The sequence below is a fragment of the Dipteris shenzhenensis genome, chromosome 8 (assembly GCF_047967505.1).
Source record: "Dipteris shenzhenensis isolate YYH24624 ecotype China chromosome 8, Dip_SZ_1.0, whole genome shotgun sequence".
Classification (NCBI taxonomy): Eukaryota; Viridiplantae; Streptophyta; class Polypodiopsida; order Gleicheniales; family Dipteridaceae; genus Dipteris; species Dipteris shenzhenensis.
In genome coordinates, this window is record NC_141603.1 from 51,661,815 (window position 1) to 51,683,903 (window position 22,089).

At 44.4% G+C, this 22,089-nt stretch overlaps 1 protein-coding gene across 3 annotated transcripts in view; it reads right to left on the reverse strand.

Moving 5' to 3' along the window:
* Positions 1 to 3,472: 3,472 nt before the first annotated feature.
* Positions 3,473 to 22,089, reverse strand: part of LOC147899649 (FAD-dependent oxidoreductase family protein) — a 30,104-nt gene continuing 11,487 nt past the window's right edge. Inside the window, exons 3-9 of one of the 3 annotated variants that reach the window (XM_087378191.1) lie at positions 15,101 to 15,209; positions 5,296 to 5,428; positions 5,125 to 5,176; positions 4,863 to 5,024; positions 4,659 to 4,770; positions 4,156 to 4,282; positions 3,473 to 4,036 (exon numbers count right to left, since the gene is read on the reverse strand). In XM_087378191.1, coding sequence (XP_087234317.1) covers positions 3,538 to 4,036; positions 4,156 to 4,282; positions 4,659 to 4,770; positions 4,863 to 5,024; positions 5,125 to 5,176; positions 5,296 to 5,428; positions 15,101 to 15,209 — 1,194 coding nt within the window. In that variant the 3' untranslated portion in view covers positions 3,473 to 3,537. Of the gene's footprint in view, positions 4,037 to 4,155; positions 4,283 to 4,658; positions 4,771 to 4,862; positions 5,025 to 5,124; positions 5,177 to 5,295; positions 5,429 to 5,562; positions 5,679 to 15,100; positions 15,210 to 22,089 lie in introns of those variants that run through there. The other 2 variants (XM_087378192.1, XM_087378193.1) reach the window with 2 other exon arrangements.

Sequence of the window (22,089 nt, forward strand, 5' to 3'; positions counted from 1 at the left end):
AAGAGCAAATGTATGATGATGGACTTAATCATATGTTTGATGATTGGTTTAGCAATAATGATGCTAAAAAGAACATAACATGGATGACATTGCCAAATTGAAGAAGAATCTAAAACTCAAACTTATGAAAGTGTACACTATATCAAGAATTTCAACAACTCTTTTAATAATGAATCCACAAACTCAAACTAGGTAGAGCAGTACTTCTATATAAACACTCTTCAAGTCAATCAAAGATATTCATTACGTGGATTTATTATCCTTCAATATATTTTTTCTTGTCAGAAAAAAAAAGGTTCTATTTTCACACAATTTCATGTTTTTCTTTGTCTTCTAGGTTATCGCATACAAACCTTTTGCCACAAAATAATACTCTACGTCCATCAAGGGTAGAGGCAAGTTTGTGATTGGCTTCATTAGGAATGGAGTATAAAAGCTACCATGCATGTATCAATGATTGCATTTTGTATAAATAAAGTTTAAAAACAACACAAGCTATCGCAAATGTGGAGAGAGTCACGTTACAAAAGCAATGCCAATTACAATGCTTGATCCTCCACTATTGTACCAAGAAAGATCTTGAGACACTTTTTAAGAATACCACAATTGTGCATATATTTCAGTGTCGACACTGGGACAATATAAGGATCAGCTTGCAAAGAATCAAACCACAAATGGGATGTGGCATATTCCAATTAGTTGTGAAGTGTTTTAACATACTGAAAGAACATGGCTAATATTCAAGGATAAGCCTCGTAATGTGAAGTTGCGACTTGCTCGTGATGGAGTTAGTTATTTGGTACGCACTCAACAAAGTGGTCTATAGGGCCAATTGTGTTTGCTAACTACAATATTCAAACGCTTATGGAATGAATATTTTCATTCATCTTACACACACACACACGCGCACGCGTGCACACACACACATATATATGTATATGTATGTATGTATGTATATGCTCTCATTACATATGTATGTATGTATATATATGCTCTCATGAAAAGATCAACTAAAGAATATGGATGTGTACTTGGGGCAAGTAAAGGAAGAATTGAGGCTTCTATGAAATCGCGTTAAAATGTTTGGCATTTCTAGACCTCCCACTACTTGGTCAAAGGTTCAAACTATGTGGCATATGAACATGGATGGCTATCCTAGTCTCTAATTATGTTTAGGTGTTATGTCATTATCATTGTTTTTAGGTAAATATCTTATTGAGTCATTGATAAACATATTTTTAAAATTGTTTGAAGATAAAATTTTGCAGGTCTCTCAACAAAAGGGCATCATGCATGTTTGACATGTGAAAATGAATTGAAATCTAGATATAGTAAGGACCTGAGAAAATTGGTATATCAAGAAATCTAGACATAGTAAGGATAGACATCTTTTTTGTGAACCATCCCTTTCCCTCAAGGGATAAGCATCTTTTTTATGGCACTAGAAACAAAGCAATACCCACTTAGTACAAATATAAGAAATCCAAGGTTACATTTGAAAGGAAGAGAGAAAAAACCCACATATAAAACCAAAGGCATCATGAAACAAGATATCTATCTTGTAGCTTGCCATAAAGATTGCAGATGTTTTGGATCCCATGCCTATGTTCAAGAACATAGTGGAAACAATATGAAAACATGTAAAACAGGCTAGAAGGATGTAACAACTCCAAGAAAAGATCTTCAAATGATACTTCATCTATGGCAAAAAAAAAATAGTGAGAATGAACTCTCGTCACATAAGAGGTGGCTCCATGGATCTTATCTAAGAATATCAACTAGTGAAAGAGAGAATGGTAGCCATAAGAACACACGGATATTGAGCATCCTGGAAAGACTTGTTCAGTAATGATGACAACTTATCTTGTTTAGAGAGTCATGATTGGCATAATCTGTTATAGGTTGGTGTTATAATATATGAATTGTGTGGGTCACCCTCATAAATTGCTTAATCTTACCACATAGGGTAACAAATACAACGTGAATAGTACGACGGTTGGGAGAAATGGCGACTTCTATTAAGATGGAGTCTCTAATTCGTAACAAGCATTAGTGTGTATGTGTGTGTGTGTGTGTGTGTGTGTGTGTGTGTGTGAGAGAGAGAGAGAGAGAGAGAGAGAGAGAGAGCAAACCAAAACTACCTTTTCCCAAGGCTGCATTTGTCCATGTATTTGAGACTCCAAAGAATATCTTTACACTTAAGTTGACATTTAATCCAATCCTTTATTTGGGATGAATATTTGTGCAATTTTTACCGTCGTGTATTTTTGCATTAGTGTATATATATATATAAAAAGAGAGAGAGAGAGAGAGAAATTAGAGACCCAACCAAAATCTACCTTTTCCCAAGGCCGCATTCGTCCATGTATTCGAGACTTGATATTTGTGACATTTAATCCGGTCCTTTATTTGGGATGAATATTTGTGCCATTTTAATCACCTTCTATCACTCTTGTTGCCGTAATGTATTTTTCAAAGGGAGGAACTTTTTCACACCTCGGTTTGGACCCTTTTACACCCGGCCTCCTACATGTAATCTTTAAGCAAAAATGTACATGTAAATCTCAAGTGTCTCATGTCTAAACATGCACATATAGATTTCCCCAATCAAATCTTCCGGTTCCACACCAGACAGGGACCCAAAAATCTAAATGAAAGGTTTCCTCGTCCCTCACAACAATACCCACTCTATACTGTAAGAGACGCCACGAAGCCTGTGAAGCTTGAGGGGGCATACCTCACTTGCTTCATGAAACCTTCTATGATATTCATAGGTTCAAGTTCGCTATGTTTGCAAATTCATGAATCATGTGCTAGTGCAATATAGTAAAGTAAAAAGAATGGATTGAGAGAGGCTACAAAGATTTTCTTACATTTCTTTGCACTCTCAAACTATATGATAGCTAGCATCTTAAACGTTGATGCGAAGATGCATATAGATATAGACATAAGTTTAAGCTGAAAAATGATAGCAAAACTAAATGCATTACGCGAGCCACATGATCAATATTACATCATGTGGAGCTTATTCAGCTTCCAAAATAAGGCACTTTATTTTAAGAACAAGCCTTGCCTTGTAGAGAATTGAGCCAAGACATTATAAAACATAAATCATAACCCATAGAGAGTAGTGAGTAGTGTGGAGAATTGAGCCAACACATTAAACATTGGGCTTTTAATTACATACTTATAATTATTCAAAGTCACGGCAAAGAACAATCTTACCATATTTGATGACAAACGTATTACAAGGTGCTTGAGACATGTAAATTGAAGATGCGAAAATGGTTTCATTCAAAATTATATTCCAAGGAAGCTATATCCATATGCAAGAAGCAGCTACCTTAGGTTACGGAGAGATTTGCAGCAGTGGAAAATGCACGTTCTTATGTCGATGAAGAGCATGCGTTAAACCTCCAAACCTGTCTTAGAAAACTCACCATCTACTTTACACCCTGTTCAAAGAGAAGCCAAGAGTTGGACCTCCCAGCACCGTACAAAGTAGCCCAAGGATGCATAAAAAATTCAAAAGTCTCATCAGCTTCTTTTAACAAGGTCCCTATCTGCTTTATATTTCCATTGTAGAAACTCTTGAGGCAAGCAACCTTCGTTTTGGGAGACTACAGCTTCAGCCACCCTTTCACCCAACCAGGCATGGTATATGAGTCCTCTTGAACCAAGCCCTCCAAGAATCCAGTAGTATGGTGATTTAGACTTTTTCACATGCTCATGCTGCATGTCTCCTACAATATCATCTATACATCCAACCAGTGGTATTTTCCCCCATGCTGTGCATGGGGTCATTGCTCTTACACCTGCACGCGCTTCCAGCAGCTGCCAATTTTTTATAGGAGGATAAAAAGCTGCAGCTTTCTCCAGCAGTTCATTGGAAGCAGCAACACCTCCCTCAGCAGCCACAGTTGCTGTGTTTGTATGAACCCATTCTTTTGTTGCTCCAAGGATGAGCTTGTTTGGCCCTTGGACAGCCAGCCATGTCTCACCCAGAATAGATGGTCCCTCAAATTTGCATTCTTCCCTACAGTAGTAAAAGTTCTCACTTAGAATAGCAGCCCTTCGTTCTATAAATGTGAGAAATGTTCCTAAAACTATCCATGCACCCAAACAGTCAAATAAAAACTATGCAGTACAACTTACTCTTTTTCAGGAGGCAGCCCAAGATGATTAACTACTCCACGGCAAAGTGTGATGGGTAACTTGCCTGAAAGCTCCGGAAGCTTGCTGATGCCAGCACCCAAGCAGACAATCACTGCATCATAATCATCTGCATAGCAATCCTAAACATTTGGAACCAAATTATTTGTACATGCATATGATTTGAGAAAATCTAGGTGACCTTTCACATGTTTGTGGGTATCTAATGTATAAAATAAAGTTGGTCACCTTTCTATGGGTGTCCTGCACCTATCGTGGAAATGGATACGCAGTAAGAATATAGTAGCGTGTTACAGGTGAAGGGGACACTTTGCTTAGCATTGTGATGCTAATCTCAACAATAAATCTGACATTTTCAAAATTTCTCAAGTTTTTGGTGATCCAAGAAAACGTTAAGGAAATCTGTCTTGAAAGTTTGAAATTGACATCTATGCAAATGCTGCCTGTCTTTAAACCTGAAGAGATTGAACCATACTTAACAGTACCTGAAAGGTTTGAAAGAGAACTAATATGCATCCTCTTCAATACAGCACGTGAGCCTGATCCTTTATAGAGGGAACTATGTGTTCCATGCAGCTCACATGAACTCCATAAAGCCTTTGACATTTTCCACAAATCCAATGTCATTCATTAGCTGGGACAAAAGTACACAGGTTGGCCATTTTCATGTCACAAATAATATATCCTACCTTGAGGTAACGAATGGGATTAATGTTTAATCCTTGGGATATGTACAAAGCAAGGTCATCTGGAGATATGAGCAGACCAGGCACAAGTGTACGTGCCATGATCCCATCTATGCAGGAAAGTCCAGCGACCTTCTGATGCTCCCCTGAAGCAAGATTCACATGCTGCACTCATATCATATCAATAAAAGATCATATTTGTTTTAAGTGTGTGTGAGAGAGAAATCTCTAAAATCAAAACACAAAAACTACTTGAGGATTTCACCTTCATAAAATCACTGTTGTGCTTCTGGGATGCCGCAGGCCTTATTATTCCTCTGCTCAAAAAAGATTAAAAAATATGCATCTCAAATACCATCCAAGAAAAAAATCCACATTGTGAATGATATTCCCGCCTACTACAATCACAATAGAAAAGAATAATGTGTCGCCTTGCCTTCTCCAGGCTATAGGCTCCACTTTCACAGAGTGTTTCCATGTGCCATCAGCATCTCCATTAACTGCTTCTGCCACAGTTAGCAACTCCAATGCAGCATTCCATCCTTCAAGGCCATTCCAAACTAGCTTCCCTTCCAAATTGAACAAAGAGAATCAATATCATAATGTCTTTATATGTCTACAATCATTGCTTCTCTCTACCTAGCAGATAACCACTAAGAATCTGTGTTTTAGGAAGAGTGTGACACCGGAGGTGAAAGGCTACCCTTTCCAAGCAACCCTGACAAACTTAACAAGATCAGACTTGAGATGAGCAACAAGGGCATGACCCAGCATTGCATAAATATCCACATGAGCTGGTGATGGGGATCTGGCCACCCTAGCCCCAAAAGGACAAAAAAGTGGTAAGGATTTACTCAAAAGATCTAAACCAATCCAAATTCAGTCCTCTAGTAGATTCCTCAACAGTTGTAAGGATTTACTCAAAAGATCTAAACCATCCAAATTCAGTCCTCTAGTTTACTACTTGGACTCAGTATATTCCCATTAATAAAAAAACTTCCAGCTCTATGATCATCACTTTCTTTTCTCTTCAAATGGGTTGATTAAGCAATAATGATACCTTACAGCTCACCTTATACATGTGTTATAAAGTGCACTTGAAACACTAGAGATTTCTTCGTATGGACTTTATATGAAGAAAAGCTAATACACTAAATAAATCAGGCCATTTATGGTAGAGACAAAGGCTTGACTCACGGTATTGGTGCCGACCACCTCTTGTGTATTTTCAGCCCATCACCTCTGATTTATTTTAAGAATTATAAAAATTATTAGACTCCTATTGTAATCAGTACACTCCTCTCAAGCCTCATTGAATTCCTTCCCTTGCAAAGAAGTATTACATCTTAGTTTGCAACTGTGAGAACTTCTAAATGTACAAACAGTAGCCGATCATATTGTAAGCAAAGACTTCAATGGACCTCACACGAAAGTAGACAAAAAAATGGCACCTCCAATAGACACTGTGACAGATGTGCAGTCAGTCAGTATCCCCTACATCAATATCAGGAACTTTGAAGAGAGTTTCAGTTTTGCCATGGTTTTCCCATAGTTTCCATTGCAATTGTGTAAGGAGGCAGCCTCTGTTGAGGCGCTGTGTGCTGGTCAGCTTTAGGGCCATTTTTGAGGGGGAGATCTACCCCGTGGAGGCCTTTACAGGCTAAGCAGGTCGGCCACCTAGGCCTGCTAGTCAGCTTCTATACAGGGGGGTGTCAGCCCTCCATATGGTTGTCTAGCAGCCTCTTTATAGGACTGAGGGGGTTGGCCCCTAGAAGCTGTTGAGTCGGCTCTATAGGCAAGGGGGGAGCCCCCTTTATAGGGCTGTGTGCCAGCCCTCATGGGCTGTTAGGGAGGTCGGTCCTAGAGTAGGTGGGTCGGCCCACCTCAGGCCTGTTGGTCGGCCTGGTAGAACAGCTGACTAGGGAGAGGGTGGCTGCCTATATATAGGCCCCCTGTCACAGGGACGTGAATTTCTAAGCTTTAGGATTTATGATAACTGCCCTAGCCTCCAACTCACTAAAACAGTTGAAAAGACACTTTAGTGGAATTAATTCCATGGGCCAAGGAAAGGGTCTGAACGTTAGAACATCCCTCTAGCTAAAAATAGCTCCAGGAGCCACGTTTGGCAAGCTGGCTTGTGGGACAAGGCAAAAAGTCGAAATTTGCTTTGTGGCTTGTTTTTGGACCACAGTAAGACGAGGGAGAGGCAAGTCACAGGCTGGGAAAGAGCTGCAGGGCTATTCTATCAGATCGCCTTGCTGATTTTCGACTACCAGGGCAGTCTGTGGGCTGTTGGTGGGCAGCCAAGATGTCAAAAACGAATTTCGTTTTATATTACACTGGACTAGGATGCCACTCTGTGATTACATAGCAGGACAGAAGTGCCTGTGAATGGATTATTCAGTTGGCTGATTCGGGTTGATGCACATCAGTGCTTTTCTTGTATTTGGATGCCTTCTGAATATATGATAAAGAAATTCTGAAAGGGGCGCTAAGTTTAGGGCCAATCTGGTGTCCAGCTTCACAACGGGGGCAATCTAGCTCCTAGTGTTTAATCTGTGATAATTTGTTGGATATTATTGTTTTCTGGTTGGCTGTAATAATTCTCTAAGGCTGAAATTATGGTATTTGCTGGTTATATTATCTGTTCACCGCCCTTTGGTGTTCCCGAAGGCCGGTTTCACCCCCCTTCACTCACTTGGAGCATCTGAGTTCGCAGCAGTTTGGTGCATCATTGAGGAGAGGTTTTCCCCCAGCAGTTGTCTTAAGATCCCTTGCAGTCTCTCATGTCTCTTTCTCTTCTTTCCAATTCAGTTTGTGAGTGGTTTGCTCTCTCTCTAGATCTTATATCTGTGCTAGCTATGATAACCTCGAGCTGAGATGCCATATGCACATTTTGTCCAGATGTTGTAAGACATTTTGACATCTTGCATTTTTTCCCATAGGCCTGTGAGGCCCCCCGCAGATGTTGATATGACTTTCTCCATTTCTATTCAGATCCGTTGCATTTCTCACAGCAATCTGTAATGGCATATCGTATTTTTCAGAACACAGGAGGATACACATGCAGAACCACCCAAGGATCGAGTGTGGTTAATTATGTGATCACAAACCCATATTGGTTTCTTTTAGTCTCATAGACCCTTTGGTCTTTTGAAGACTTTTAATAGACTCTCTCTCTCTCTCTCTCTCATCATGTTTTCAGGGCCGATTCTTCATAAAGACAGCGGCTCGGAGCTGACTTACTAGGACTATATGCATCCCTTGTGAGGCTAGAGAGCAAGTGCTTGCAGGCACCATCCAAAGACCCATGGATGAAAAAGGTCCTCGGTTTCGTTTAGAATACAATGCTCCCCTTTTGTTCCTTGGGCAAACCAATTGCTATTATGGGCCGCTTTCAGCACTAGACCTCAATGAAGCCCAAGAGTGGGGTAGGATGGAGCGACTACAAGTCACAATGCTAAACCACATCATTTGCAATAAGCCCCCTATCCAACACCCGATCATGCAGGTAGAGTCTATCACCTCTGCACTTGGATGTGCCCTTCCAAACCATCACACACATGGCGGTTCATGAAGATGGACACTAGCAATTTACCAGATTTGACTGTTTTCTTGCTCTCAATTGGCCCACAAAAGACAGCGAGATGTGTCACGCATGAGTGATAACCAGTAAATGGAATGAATCCTTATAGCAGCAAAGGCTAACAAAGTTTGAATCACTTGGATCTGTTTATGCATTTGATCTGAAAATGATACATTGCCTTGTACAATTACCATGCATACTCTTGTGTGGGCAGCAGTTGTACTTGTTGAAAATTGCCATGATGTTGTTGAGCAACACCCTCTTGTTGAGAACATGAGGTGGAAGACTTGGCCAGAGAGTAGGAGGGAGTTTGCACCTTCAAATCAGTTTCAGGACCTGAGGATTGACCTATGGAATGGGGACATGGTACTCACCTTGTTTACAAATGGAATCCAGTTGGGTAGGTAACCCACATTTTTCCCCATACCTACACCTACCTCCACTATTGAGGAGATTTTCTGGGTACTTAATGCTAAATGGAAACTTCTAGACAGCAGAGACCACTAGAAAGCCAGATTCTGCAAGATTTGGACTAAAGCCGTCCCAAAAAGATGGCTATCCTGCCCTGGCTAATTCTGCACATGGCTCTTCAGACCAATGCAAGAGGGTTGGCCATTGTAAAAGAAGATGGCAATTGCAGGAAACGCTCAAGGGTTAAAGAAGATGTTTTTCACCTTTTGGTTGCATGCCCCAACGCCAGAAAAGTTTGGAAAGTTGTTCAGATGGTTGCAGGGGAACCACTAAACTGGAAAGCCATTCTGCTAGGATTCCTGATGCCTAAAAACTAAGCAGGATAACTGAGCCATGATCAGAGCCCATGCTCTTTGGTACATACAGATTGCTAGGAACAGCTTTCAGTTTAATCATGTGGATTTAAAATGCTGAAATGTTCTTTTTGTCATGGAGGGACAGGCACAAAAGAGACTTGACAGGGCCATAAAGAATTACAATGATGCTCATGACTAGTTGAATAAAGAACTTGATGCCCATGCCTGCAAGTGTCAAAGTGGAACCCATACTGTGGTTTCTCATACTGTTGATGCCTCCCATGATCCTTCTGCTTCTCAAGAAAATGTCTTCACTAATGTGCTTCAATTGCACCTGCTACACATGTTCCTGCTGTCCATGTATCTGCTACACATGTACCTGCTGCTGGTTCTCACTTTCCTATTGCCTCGTCTATACCTGAGGCCACTCAAGCTGAAGATGAGCCCCTCTGGTGATAACTCAGGTTTTGAGCAGGGATGCTGTCCTGGCTTCCTGCTACTGGAAGATTATGAGTAAAGAGACTGGACTAGTGACTCGCAAAAAAACTATGTTTTCTTTCCAGGGAAAATGTACATGGCACTCAAGCTGCCTGGATCTATGCTCTGCTAGGCTCCCTCTTCATGAGGTGGAATGTATAAACTTCGGCTATCAATATAATACAATATTTCTTTTGCCCCCCCCAAAAAGAACACAAACTTTACCTTATGGATCTATGGCTCCTCCACAACATGACTAATGGTTACCTCAATAATCCATGAGTGTAAACGAATGCATAAGTGTAGAGCAGTAACCAGTTCCACAACTCCCTAAAAGAGGTAAGAGGAGTGCGTAGATGGGAAGGTAAGGGCAAGGAGCGCTTGTGCAATCTAGGACGAAAAAAAAATGATGTGGATTGTGAATAGCCATAAAGCCTCTATACATTTTTGCTACATTAAGCATTTACTTGCTTGTGCCACAATTTGCTCTGATGTAAGCCACCCACACGCATCCAATCCTTGTACATTGAGTTTCTTGCCCAATGTGAGCATCCAAACCTAAGTTCATGCACTTGAATAACCACCTCAAGTCTACCAAGAAAGTGCCATCACACTCATCTCCTGTTAGAAAACATGGAGTGGTGGAGGTTGCTTGCCACGGCCAACGCTCCCTGCACCGGAAGATAGATAAACAAGATAATGCCCGGGAATCACACAGAGTCAATTTCAAATCCAACTTCCTTTCAGAGAGATAGAGGTGCAGACAGTAAATGAACTATGCTAGAGAGAGATGTAGAAACAGCAGCAAATATATATATGTCCAATGTGGACCAACAAAAGATGGGCACAATGTGCCACCCTCTATAAGCAGGGCGTTGACCAGATGTGGACCCATGTGGCTCCCCAAAACTATTCTCCTCCCTCCTTGTGGCACCTTCAAAACACTCAGCCTGTTTTGCTTTCCTAAACACCTCCTGCAGTGGTGGCAGCTCCAATTGAGGCACCAAAATCCTGGAACAACTGAATGAATAAATGAATGCCCCAGCCTTGGGCCCATTTTTATGCCTGGAAAACTCCAGCCAGCCAAGTGACGAGCCTGCAGGCTGGCCCAACCTACGAATCTGCCCTTTTCTGGTCCTTTCCAGGCACATTTCTGCCATGTGGCAAGTCTTCCCAAAACGCCTCTGTTCTGCACATCCCATACAGCACCCGGACACCTCTGTTTCCTGGGCCTGTTTCTTCTAGCTATTGCGCAGACCTTTGCTGCTTGCAAACCAGCTCCAGTAGCTTCAAACAACCTCTTCCAGATGCATCTGGTTGGTGCGTGGCATCCAGTCACCTGTTCTATACCTACTATTGCTGCTGTACCACATGCAGTAGCTTATGTACCTATAGTCCTGCTGCAATACAACCCACAGAACATTCTGTACTTACTCAGGTACCTGCACAATGCTTTGGTACTTGCTCTTTTGCTAGGATGCTGCCCCAGGTAAACCTCATTAGGATCTCTATCTACTGTCCACGTGGCAGCCATCTTGCTGAGCACATGGCAGCCTCAGTCCATCCCCTACAGGTTCATCTTCTACCCATATAACGTGGTGAGGTGTCAATCCCTTGAGCTCTCCCCCATTTGGGGGCTTAAAGGTAGGGCATTGACTCCTTTACTCCAAGACTCCTCTCAATGACACACTGTGGCCCAAGTCCCCACTCGTCCCTGTAGATGCTCCATTGACTCCCATCACGAAGCTCTCTGGAACACTTGTTGTCTTTCAAACAGCAAGTCGGGACTTGTGCAAGCGAACCACCTTGGTACACAGGTACAATCTTGGCAAAACCACTTATCCATAACACCACCGTCTTCGGTCATGAACTTGCCGGTGATCATGAGCAATCCTGGTGCAAACATTTTCCGGCTGTCCCCCTCACAAACAATGAACAGCCTGTAGTCTTCCAAGCACTGCGCTCCTAAGGTCTATTTCAACCTGTCTTCTCTTTGGCAAAGTCTGTTGCCAAGTAAACACGCTGAGCAATGAGACCACAGTGGCTGATCCACACACATCTCCCAGACCAAGTATCTCTCCACATAACCTGGATCATGAGCTCTAAATGAGCTCTCAAGAAGGTACTCTTCCTGTCTCAGCATACTCTTTCCACCTATAGATGTTCCTGGCTCCACCATGAAGGCTTCAACATGTTCACCATATTCACCTTGCAGCAACCTGCTTCCGAGCTTCAAAAAAGCACCAAGCTTCTCCTTCTGCCTTGCCAGAAGACTCTCACCCTCCAATCTCTCACAACCTGACAAGAAATGAAGCATAGAAACTGCCCATAGCATGCTACTAAGGTCTGAATGAACATACACTGAATACACATACCAATTGATCCACTCGCTTGTTTGCTTGCTTTGAAAACAAGCAATGTATCTCACGAAGGCACTCACAGCTTCCTTGTGTAATCCTTAGTGCTCTCTTCAGTATCCCAGCTTCCATCTGGCCTTTACTCCTGAGGTCCTTGAAAATATACTTTCCTCATGCAATAGATACCCACTACACACTCAGAGCAATCTAAGCACACTCTTCACAAAGGTGGTCTATTCATCTCCAGACCATCTTTCAATATCAAACATACATACTGAAGTACCAAGATCTGCAAATTCTACCTCAGCAACACTTGAAGGCGTTACCAAGAAAAGCTCTTCAGTGATTACCACATTTGCTGTTGTTTTTGGCTCTCCTTCTTTCTACAGTCCTTTGCAAAGTGTCCTGGCTGGCCACAATAGGAACACTTCTTTTGGTTCTCTCTCTTTTTCTTGTTGTCTCCATCAAAGTGTTCCCATCATCCTCAAATTTGACAATTTTCTCGGGCTTCCCAACGCCATGCTTGCCCTTCCGTGTGCCTTTGATCTTGCCTTTTGACATTGAAGGCATTGTCATTGGATCTATCATATTTCTTCTCCTGGGCTTCCTCCTGTAGAAGCAAAGGCACTAGCTCCTCGTAATTCACTGGTGCCAACCACTGCTCTGCAATCATGGTACATGCCAAACAGATGCCTAGCCATCCTTGGTGGATCCATCTTTTGAGCAACTGCAGAAGGTTGATCTCTCACCACCTTCAACTTGGTGATGTGCTCTTGAACTGAGTCCTCCTCACCCACGTCGAGAATCCTCACATTATTATTCACCTTGTACATGTCCTTCAGGATAGGACATGCACCAAATGTTGTATTTACAAGCCCAATATGCGGGACGACTGAATTTGTAGTTGTGTCAATGATAATGGCAAGGATGCAGTTCCAATCCCCCACTACAACAGGATCTACCTGTGTCACCACTCCAATGGCATTTGAGGTATCCTTTGGCTTTTGGTCCGCTCCTGTAGTGGTTTCCCAACTCATACAAACCACCAAATAGCTCCGGGTCTTCATCTTCCAGAAAGGGTAGTTACTTACGTCGAGCTTACCCGATTCCACAAAGTTGGGCATGGGTAGTCTGGTAGCTGCCATGACGAGGAAATAAAGGCTTAAAGAGTGGAAAACTATCCAAATGTGAGTTACCCTCCTTCTAGACGTAGAAGTCGATTTCTATGAGCTTGAACCGAGATCTTCCTTTCCCAACGTTCTCAGCTCACTCTGCTACAATGTTAGAAAAGATAAAGTGGTGGAGACTGCTTGCTACAGCCAACACCCCCTGCAGTACAAGATAGATAAACCCTGCAGTACAAGATAGATAAACCAAATCGTGCCCAAGAATCACACAATGTCAATTTCAAATCCAACTTCCTTCCTGTGATGGGTACTAGTGTAGAGAGAGAGAGAGGCCCAGACAATAAATGAGCTGTGCTAGAGAGAGATGCAGAACAGGCAGCATATATATATGTCCAATGTGGACCAACAAAAGATGAGTCAGCACCTTGCTGATAGAGGGTGGCAAACTGTGCCAGATGTGGACCCTATGGCTCCCAAAATTGTTCTCCTACCTCCTTGTGGCACCTTCGCAACACTCAGCCTGTGTTGCCCTCCTACAGCTTGTGTGGGCCTGGTAATGCTACCCCACACACCCCTTCCTGCTGCCCCCTTGGACAACCTATCATAAGGCACTACTTACACCTGTGATCCTTGTCTTCCTTTGCTGCTATGCAGGCAGCCCCTTGACAAAGACTTCTTGCTGTAGATCTGGACCTCCCTGCTGCAGTGGTGGCAGCTCCAATTGAAGCACCAAATCCTGGAACAACTGAATAAATGAATGAATGCCCTAGCCTTGGTTTCTTTTTTATAGCATGGAAAACTCCATCCAACCAACCGAACTGCCTGCAGACTGGCCCGACTGCAAATCTGCCCTTTTCTATCCTTTCTAGGCACATTTCTATCATGTGGCAGAGCTGCCCAAAGCACCTCTGTTCTTCATAATCCTGACCCTGTCTGGGTGACCTGAAAAGCTCCTGCAGCACATGGATGCCTTTGTTTCCTATGCCTGTTTCTTCTAGCTGCTGCGCAGCCCTCTGCTCTTTCAGAGCAGCTCCAGTGGCTGCCCCAAGTAAACCCTCACTAGGATCCCTGTCTGCTGTCCAATTGGCAGCCATCTTGCTGCCCACATGGCAAACTCAGTCCATCCCCCTACAGATTCATCTTCTACCCAATTACATGGTGAAGTGTCCACCACCTATGCTCTCCTCATTTGGGGGCTTACAGGTAGGGCATTGACCCTATTACTCCCAACACCCAAGGTCACCCTTGAGCCAGAGGACAAAAGTAAGCTCATGACAAACTAGCTTCATGGACCAAACGACAAATCCAAGCTCCCACTAATAGCAATGCTCAAATGTGGCAAGTGATGCACTTATATAGCCTCAAACGCACAGCTACACTTAGTTCAACCCTAAACGACCCACTAGACCTCCCCTATGACACCCATCATTCATGCATTTGTCCCTAGACTACACCTCGCCTAACCAATACTTGATCCTGTATGCCTGAATTGGATACAGGCTAACCAAAGGCAGCTTGAGACATAACAGTCCCCTTGTTGGACGAAAAACCACTATTGCCTTACCTTGCCATTAGCAATAGTTGCCACTCCCCTTACCACCACAACCTTGTTCATTGCCTCCAAAAGGAGCAGAACGAGAGCCACACTTTCCCCACAAAGTAAAACAGCCACCAAAGCCATCTGTGGTAAGGAAAATGCACAACAAACATAATAGTATGGCTCACTTTGGATTGAAATCATAAATTGTAAAAATACCACCACTTGAGGTCACTATCGTCTACATGTACATCATCTAGCAATCCAAAGGACGAATTATGAAAACAATAGGGAACCTTGCACAACATAGCTCTGGTATAACCCAGGAGAACCATCGACGATCACAAGTAAAACGAAGAGTGATGTAGATTAATAGAAAGATTGACTAACCTTTTGGAGAATAGGGATGCAAAAGCCCACCAGAAACTCCTGAAGCTCCTGCTGCAATCCCCTCTTCATCGTAAAGATCCACATTTAATTGCAGAGATGGTGTAGAAAACTGGAAAAAAAAACATTGCAATCTCAAGATCACATCTAATCTGCTCTACACTTTTCAGATCCTTAAGATGAGTTGGTGTAAGATCATCTGAATAAAATCTCATCACCCATAATGAGCATGAATAGTATCTAGACCTCAAATTGCAAAAGCCCTGATTGGGGGGGGGGGAATAACGAGGAAAACCAAAAGTTGGGTCTTTATGTCAACTGCAAATCATGACAGAGTGACCAATTACAATAAATTTTTAGCAGCAACTTGAAGCCTTCAACATGAGTTAAAGATACGTTGATAGAGCCTCTTATCCTCCCCTTGCAAATAGAGACAATCACACTGCAGGTCTGAACAGCTCCTGCACGATGGAAGAACAATTTCGTGACAAAACAAATAACAAAGGCAGTCTTCCAAGACATGGTTCATTCCTTAAGAGGTTTCAGAAAATAGATGAAGCAGGAACGGCAATAAGGTGGAAAGAGGAAAGAGATAACAATGCTAGTAAGAAAAATGACATTAGAGAAACAAGGTGTTCTGCAAAACCTGAGGACACTGTATAGCTGCAGAGGCGACAGCCATTCTGAGATAGTAGTCTCACAAGTCCAAAGTATGGAAGATGTATGAGCCAAAGCGAACAGAGGCAACAATTTCAGAAAGTTTGGTGTTTGGGGGGTTGGACGTGTCTAAACCTCACAAGGCTTCCCCTTTTTGTCCCTTCAGCAGCAATTTTCCACCCATACATAAAGAGCATAAGAAAGTTTAGGTATTGACATCCTAAAGACCATCTAAGAGACTCAAAGGTGAGCACAACAACAATAAAATTTCCTTAGGAGCCACCTCTAAAGGCCCTTTGCAGTCAAGGTTTCCCTTTTGGCAACTCCTTTATCAGGATGGCACCCACCACACTAAACAAGTCAAGGCATTAATGGAAATCAAATGGTGTCATATTTATTGCTTACAAGCCTGAAGGAGAACAATGACATGAAGAGGCTTCATCTTTTGTTTGAGCAACTGAGAATATGCTTCAAATTGCGAAAGAAACCGTAGTCGTTCAGACTAATGGAAGCATTAGGACTACTCAAGTCAAGGACGAAAGATTCAGGCTGATAGCAACCAATGGTAAGCATGCTTCGCAGGCATAGACAGGCCACACCTTCCCCACTGAGTCTGGCAATTGTACATTCTATAGTCCTCGCCATACATAGAGAGATGCACCCAGGAGCAGATCGGTGGGATGCGTATATCTCCATTGTATCAGCTATGATGACACTATTCAACTCATTAATTGCACCACCCTACAGCGAAGTATACCTTGCACTCTACTGCTTTAGGACTCCACCCAACAAGCCCACACACACAACTCACTCACGGCCTGCACTTAATGTGGGCTTTCAGGATCTTTATTTGAAATGACATTAGATCTTTAGGGGCATACTAGACACCGCTGGTTCACCTACCTTGGTCTCATAGGCCTTTTTGGCCTTCTACTAAAGTCAAAATCTACTAAACCCTAAGACCTCAGAGTGGGTGGACGTTGTGCGTAGAGCCCCACAGGCCCAGCAGACCACAGTCTCTGAGACTATTGCCGAGAGTCAGCGGCGAGCTCAGAAGGTCCTCAACATCCGCATCCGCGGAGTTGAGCGATCAGATACAAGATCAGCCATGGATCAGGCGACAGATTTCATATCTGGGACACTCGGAGTTCAGGATCATGGCATAGTAGCTGCATATCGAGTGGGCCGGGATCCAGCACGGCACCAGCCACTTATCATCAGATTCAGAGATGCTGAGGCCCGTCTCGCAGTATTACGAAGGAGATCCAGATTGAGGGACCATCCACAGATTCACATGGATGAGGACCTTACAGCTCTTCAGTGGGAGGAGCATAGACGTCTCATTGCACAGAGGGATGTTGCCCGTCGTGAGGGCAAGTGGGCCGTGATCAGAGAGGGCAGACTTTTGATAGGAGCTATGCGATCTAGACCGGCTGGAGCCCACAGTTGACGACACGAGGCCTATGGGACACGTAGTCTGCCAGATAGCTTGAGTTTCGCAGTTTGGAACTGTAATGGTTCCCTCACAGCTCAGCCTGGCAACTTACGAGAGGCCTTTTTTGATCAGGACATCGTCTTCTTTACAGAGACCCATGAGAGCCCAGAGAGAGGCTTGCCGCAGGTGACAGGGTATGCCTGGGAGTCTGTCTTTCGACAGCAAACTAGACGATCAGGAGGAGTCAGAGGATCTGGCGGTGTGGCAGTTCTTTATAGAGAGCATCTCAGATCGATACTCACAGTCATGAGCAGAGACCATCGGGCCAGATATCTTTGGGTACGGATCAGGAGACCCCCCCTGAGAGACTTGTTTATTGCAGTATGCTACTTTCCCCCGAGACAGTCTCGTTATGCCTCAGATGGACCAGGACAGTCACCTTTTGAGGATTTGTCAGCCGATGTATTGGAGTACTCACGCCGCGGAGAGGTCATCCTTTTAGGAGACTTCAACGCGAGGACATCAGACAGACAGGCAGAGATTTTGGACTTTGCTGAGGATCCAGTCTTAGTTCCAGCTGCCCCAGATGAGAGTTTTCCACGCTTATCTTCAGATAGAGGGGTAGAGGTGACAAATCAGGGACATGGCCTATTGGAGCTTCTCTCATCGCACGGCATGGTCATTTATAATGGACTTCGACAGTAGCCGCATTCATCCACAGCCACATGTTTTCCCTTCGCGGGTGGTGGTACGAGCGTCATTGATTACGTCTTGGGTCCCCCGACTTTAATCCCTTTTGTACATAACCTCACAGTCGACCCTTTTATGCCTTCAGCCGATCATGCACGTCTGCACTTTATTCTTACCCAGATTCCTCATGCCCTCCCTTCTAGACATCATGAGCGTCAGCCATACTATGAAGTTCATTTTGACCACCAGTTTGATGATATTTATAGCCAGCACCTGAGTGGTCTTCTCCGTCCGCACCTTCTCGATGCCCTACCCTCCACACAGGATCGGTGGGACCTTGTACATACCTCCATCATCTCAGCAGCCCACAAGTCCTTCCCCGTCACTTGCCACACATCCAGTCCTCCACCAGTCGGTCTTGTGCCTTGTAATGGATGGTATGATGAGGAGTGTAAAGAACTCCGCAGGAAGCTTCGCCTTGAAACACAGGAGAAGTCTCCCCTCCTCATTGAGACCAAGAAGAGTTACAAGCGTTTGGTGCGACGCAAAAAGTGCCAATTTCTAGCCCGGAATGAGGAGGAGCTGAGAAGTTTACTTTTCAGCTGTGATTCCAAGGAATTCTGGAAGAAATTCCTTCGCTTGAAATCTCAAACTCCTCTTACAGACCCGCAGGTTTGGCTTGCCTATACTTCCACTTTATATGATATTCCAGACCAGCCACAGATCGACTTATCCCATGTGCCTAGACCCACCTCCTCTGCCTTATTCTCATCCAATAGTGTCCGAGCAGCAGCTCATCGTTTGAAGACTGGGAGAGCTAAGGACCATGATGGATTGCAAGCGGAGTATGTAATCCATGGGATTGATGCCTTAGCTACAGTCCTCTCCCGTCTTTTTAACGAGTCCATTTGTACAGGTCTTCCACCTAGTTGGCTAGAAAATACCATAGTACCCATACACAAGTCAGGGGATCCTTTGGAGGCGTCGAACTACAGGACCATTATGATTGGCCATGTCATGGCCAAGATTTATGCGACCATTCTAGAAGGACATATAAATGACCATGCCGAGGCGACAGGCATGAGAGCTAGAGGGCAGGCAGGATTTCGTGCAGAGCACTCGACTCTAGATCATATCTTCACACTCAGGGCTTTGATTGAGGAGGCGAAGTCACGTAAGCAACGGCTCTATTGTTGCTTCGTGGACTTCAGAAAGGCATTTGACACTGTGCCGCGTTTCAGACTCTTCCAGCGACTTCGTGACTTGGGATTCAATGGGGAGATTCAATGGGCGATCATGGCCTTGTATGAGAGAGTCACAGGTAGAGTCAGGACACGGGCGGGGCTGTCGGCGGAAGTACGCAGTACGATAGGGGTGAAGCAGGGGTGTCCTTTGTCTCCGACACTCTTTGGTCTCTATATCGATGAGTTAGAGATGTACATACAGACGATGGGTGGTACAGGTTCTTTACTGGCAGGATCCACGATACCGATTCTCCTCTATGCAGATGACGTGGTTCTTATTTCTTCCTCCCAGCAGGGTTTACAGGCACATCTCCATGCACTCCACAGCTTTTGTCAGGACAGAGGGTTGTCTGTAAACCTTGGGAAGACCAAAGTCATGGTCTTCAACACGTCATACCAGGTTTATAGGAGAGGCAAGTTCTCTTTCACATTTGATGGGCAGGAGGTGGAGCTAGTTAGGGAGTATACATATTTGGGTGCCACATTTAGAGGTCCAGTCTTCACCATGACGCATGCAGCACGAGATAGGATCAGTAGAGGGTATGCCGCCTTGGCTCTTCTCGAGAGGCAGTGTGCACAGTCACATTTTCAGCATCCCGACACGAAGTCCTTACTTTTTGATACACTGGTGAGACCTGCAGTCATGTATGCTAGCCCCTTTTGGGCAGGAGATCTCAGGGTTGCAGATTGGAGACGAGTAGAGAGGTTACAGATCATCATGTTCTCCAGATTGATCAGAGCGAAGCCCACGGTACCGCATCAGATTACGTTCGCAGAGTTCGGAGCTACACCCCTAGCGCTAGATGCAGCATTTCAGTCAGTTACGTACTTGCATAGGATCAGGGCGCTCGGAGACTCAGCAGCAGGCAGAGCACGATTACCGTGGCTAGCACTGACATCCTCGCAGATGTTAGCGGAGAGAGGTCATACTTTTTGTTGGTACCACACACTCTCCACATGGCTCACCTCGCTGGGCTTGGATATGGATAGGCTGCCACCATTTCGATACAGCATAGATGCCCCTCGCCTCCCTCTCACTCGACATGAGCTCAGCCAGGTTATCAGGGCAGATTTGTTGCAGCTACACACGTTTCGCACTTGGGTTCATCCCACGGAGCTTCCTACGAAGATGGCCACATATCGTGACCATTTTCTCAGGATTTCAGAGGATGGCTTCATCATATCCCCAGGATATATCGGCGTTCATATGTCGCACTCACTCAGGATTGCCTTGGGCCAGCTCAGGGTATCTTCCCACAGATTAGACGTTGAGGCCGGCAGGATGCGTCGTACAGCTACCGGACATAGACCCAGGCGAGAGACTAGGATATGCCCTTGTTGCACTATGGGGGAGGTGGAGACTGAGGAGCACTTTGTTTGCAGATGCCCTTTATATTATGAGATCCGTGGCAGATTTCACTGTTTATTTAGGCACGGATTTGGACCTCTCTCTCGGATTATGGAGTATGAGGATCAGTATTGCTTAGCGTTGTTCATCAGGGAGATCACCAGATACAGAGAGAGATTCCTCAGAGAGCACCGTCGCATCCCTGCCAGAGACCTGGTTATTCATGAGGAGCAGGACGAGGCGCAGGACCATGAGCACAGAGATAGCCCATCTTGCCAGAAAGCACCGATGGTTCCACCCCGAGGATGTACATATGACATGATCCGGCAGCACCGCAGGATGATCTTACACAGAGGCCGTACCTGTCGCTTTATTTCTAGACGACGGAGGATGATGGCAGATTTTCGGAGGAGATTGCTCCATGGAGACTTGGCACCGCCAGCAGCCCATTTGACACTTGCCCAGATCTTCACACTCATGGCAGGAGGCATGGTCGATGGCCATGACTTCCATCATTTCTTTGGATCACAGACCCCTTAGGGAAGACGATGTTCCTCATATTTCATATTTTACATTTTGTATCTAGGCAATTTTGGTACTCTATTTCATTTCATTTTGTATCTAGGATTTTTGTAGCCATTTTTGGCATCTTAGCGGTATTACGATGAGGCCACCTAGTTGGCGCATCGTTGATGATGTATTTTCCTTTCGGATGATTTTGTGTCCCATAGGCCATGTATGGCCTTCCGTGGACCTTTAATAAAATTTCTTTCTTTCTTTCTTTCTCTCTCTCGCTCGCTCGGACACAAAGGGGACCTCAGAGGAGGGATGTAAGCTCATTGATGAGCTGAAATCGGAGAATGAGCAGCTCAAGAAAGAAATGGCAGCCTTACAAGCCACCATGCAGGGGAAACATGCTGCATTGGTACAACAATTCACGAAGGGGAAGGCAGATATGCTTGCATAGAAAAATGTACTGAAAAAAGGCACAATGGCACCAAAAAAAGAGCTCATTTCTGAAACTCTGGAGGAAGAAAAGAGGCATAACAGCAAGGCTATGAATGTACTAGTACAAGGCCTAACAGTGGGGGATACCCCCATGTCAAATGCCAAGGCTTTATTTGAAAAGATGGGCGTCAACCTCACCTATGATTCAGCTTGGAGAGTGGGTAAGGCAGATGTACCGACAAGGCTCATGGTAAGTAAATTGCGGACAGCATATGATAGATCCACCCTCATGGACATGGGGACCACACTGAAGGGCACCAAAATCTAGTTGGATGATGATCTCATACTCCTACAGCAAGAAGCACCAGAGGGAGGGGATGTTGCGAGTTATGGCAGCAAGGCAAGAAGGGAAATGGGCAGCCTATAGAGACGGGAAGGTGATCATCCGAGAGAGAGCAGAAAGAGGGGAGTGGGAAAAAGGTGCAGTGAACAACACATGACGGTGTCAGACCCATGAGATGAGAGCACACAATAAGCTGAAGATAGCGGTGTGGAATTGCAATGGCACCCTCTGGTCCGACCCTGGGGGCTTCTTAGAGACATACACTGAAAGAGACCTGATCTTCTAAACTGAGACACATGAGAGCCCTGAGAGAGGGCTGCCTACAGT